Source organism: Trachymyrmex septentrionalis, unplaced genomic scaffold (assembly GCF_001594115.1).
Source record: "Trachymyrmex septentrionalis isolate Tsep2-gDNA-1 unplaced genomic scaffold, Tsep1.0 scaffold74, whole genome shotgun sequence".
Lineage (NCBI taxonomy): Eukaryota > Metazoa > Arthropoda > Insecta > Hymenoptera > Formicidae > Trachymyrmex > Trachymyrmex septentrionalis.
In genome coordinates, this window is record NW_017305927.1 from 873,849 (window position 1) to 876,609 (window position 2,761).

Genomic DNA, 2,761 nt, shown 5'->3' on the forward strand with positions numbered 1-2,761 from the left:
TCTGTTTTATTTAAATTAAATTTATATTCTTTATCCTGAACAGTGTCTCAGTATAAAATTTTGTTAAAATTCGAAGATACTTTAATTTTGCATTCAATCGTTCTAAAAATTTTTTTAAATATAATTAAATTAGATATGACACATCTTTTCTTAGGAAAAGTTGGGAAAGGGATAAACTGAATTTGTATTGTTTTGTGTTGCCACGGTTTTCAAATTATACGAATTTTTTACCTGTCAAATATGGACCCCTGTAGAACAGTTGTTGCAGCGTGTGATGAGCATTTGGTGGTAAATGTCGTTGAGGAGGTTGATGACTCGGTCTGTGATAAGGATGATAAGCCGCTGGTCTCGCAATCGGTTTGGCGATATTGTAACCAGCTGAATTTTGCAAATTTTGCAAGAAAGCGGGTATCGCTTCCGGCGGAAGCCCTTGAAAATTATCTGCACAAATAAAATATTCCAGCTTCAAAATATAATAAAACTCATTTCGCGCGGAAAGTTACATTTTTAGATACTCCAACAAAATCCTTTCGTTCTTTCCATGTAGGATTCTTTCTCTTATTTATATTATTTACTTGTCGACCGATTTTCCACTTATTATTAATCCAATAAATATACAACGCGACTTCATCGATTGTAAAAATATTCATACTAACTGACGCCAGAATCGAACGAATGTTTTTCGCGAAAATCTCGTTGCTTCCAGATATAGAGACGTAAACCGCCAAGCGATTAAATATGGAACGCGCCCCGGCTGTGTTTCACGGTGAAATGTGCCCGGGGTGGCGGATTTACGTGCGAGCGAATACCTAAGTCGCCGTATTCCTTCGTGTTGCATAATTCGGGCCGACACCCCCGAGACTAAAACCCTCCTTAACTGCTCCAGGCAGAGCCCGATCTCTTGTCGGCGCACGCTTCAACACCTCCAGCCGGGGTAAATAGCCAGACATTCGTGCGACCGAGTATCTCAAAGATTCTTATATAATACATCGTAAAATTTATGTCTACTATAGTCTATTGTATCATATTTTACCATATGTCTATTACTCTGTTAACATGTAGTCTTTTTCAAAGTGCTTTGCGATAAACTAAATTAAATTGAATTAAATTAAATTAAATTAAAATACAATGTTTTCATGTAAACGTATCATTCGCGTATTATGCGCGTTACATTCTTTTACATGCAATTTTGCCGAGAATTCATATTTTTATAACGAAAATGATAGAATGAAGCTTTGTTGCATTGTTAAATGTGATTATAAGATTCTTATTAATATTTATGTCTCTACTTTTAAAAATATACATATTTCTATAATACTGAAATCGTTACTGCTGGAATTGTTTTCTGAGATAACTTTCATTTAATCTATAACATAATCGGTACGGATGTTATGTAACTTATTTTGATTGTATCATATTACTAGATAGTAAAATTGAAAAGAATTTTATGTTTGCTTGTCTAAAGGAAATAATAATTCTGTTCGAAAATAAAAATTTGAATTAATCTTCAGTCTCTGAATAGCAAAATTTTTTCTTCATTTAATTTCAATCCAGGATTATTTCAGAAAAATATTAATTTCAATAACATATTTAATGTTAAGAAAAAGTTTGATAACTATCTATTATTTTCACTGAGAAACTCTGACACAGAAAGAAAACTTAAAATTTATAAAAATATATAAAATAAAATAATAACTTTATTGTATTATAATTGTTAATATATTAACTTAATAATTTTAGAAATTTTCTCTTCTTTTTTCTTTTTCTCTTCGATAATATTTCTTTTTCTTTAATTAGATTAATTTCAATCTCGTTTTAATTTACTCGATCTCTATCTTCTTCTCATTTTTATAGAACTAAAAAAAAAGAAAAAAATAAGTCAAACCGATATTAAAGTTAACTTATTTGGTTGAAATAAATGTAGGTATAATTTAACAAAATCTCCCAATTAAATGTAAGTATTCGTCGTGCAAAGATACCTTCATATATCCTCAGCAAAAAAATTCATTAACAATACGAAAGTTGACTAGTGCTTTGACGCGTACCATTTTGAAAAGAAGAATATAAACATGGAAGAAAAATTGGTCGGCTCTCCAAAGCTCTGCTCCCCGATGAGATTTCACCCTTCATCAGAGCAAATTCGTGACTACCTATCCACATTAATAATGCGTCTAAGAGGGCTAGTAACCTCGACTGTGCGATTTCCAACATATTTTTTTACAACCCCGCCACGCCCAGAGAAGGGGAGAGAGAGAGAGAGAGAGAGAGAGAGAGAACAGTAAAAAAGTGACGTGTTTGAAAATAATAAAATAATAGAGACTCTCTAGGCCGAAGTGGAAAGAAGGAGAAAGAGGGAGAAAGAGAAGGAGAAAAGGAGAGAAAAAGGCCAGTGAGAAACGAAGTGAGAAAGAGAGAGAACTCGCCTTGCGTTAGCAACCAGACAATGCCCTGACAATGGCCCATACACGGCGTCCCATTGTGCCATCGCGCTGTACCCCATAAAATACTCATCGCCTTTTATCGTTGTTTTCGTAGCCGGCCAATGAGAGAAGCGCTTCTGCTTAGTCGCGACGGCGGTCTAATAACCAGGCTTAGCCTCCAACGGAAACACTGAATGGGAATAGTTTTTTAAGTCGCCCCACCTACCCTACATGACAGTCTCTTGGTCCCTTTAGTTTCCCTCTCCCATTCCGTAGCTCTTACGCCAATACCACCCTTTCTCTCTCTCTCTCTCTCTCTCTCTCTCTCTCTCTCTCTCTCT

The 2,761-nt window shown here is 34.8% G+C and overlaps 1 protein-coding gene across 1 annotated transcript in view; it reads right to left on the bottom strand.

The window, feature by feature from the left end:
- The window catches only part of LOC108754041, a 39,719-nt gene that overhangs the window by 29,915 nt on the left and 7,043 nt on the right, over positions 1-2,761 (bottom strand). Inside the window, exon 2 of the mRNA XM_018496072.1 lies at positions 232-441. Within this exon, the coding sequence (XP_018351574.1) occupies positions 232-441 (210 nt within the window). The remainder of the gene's footprint in view (positions 1-231; positions 442-2,761) is intronic.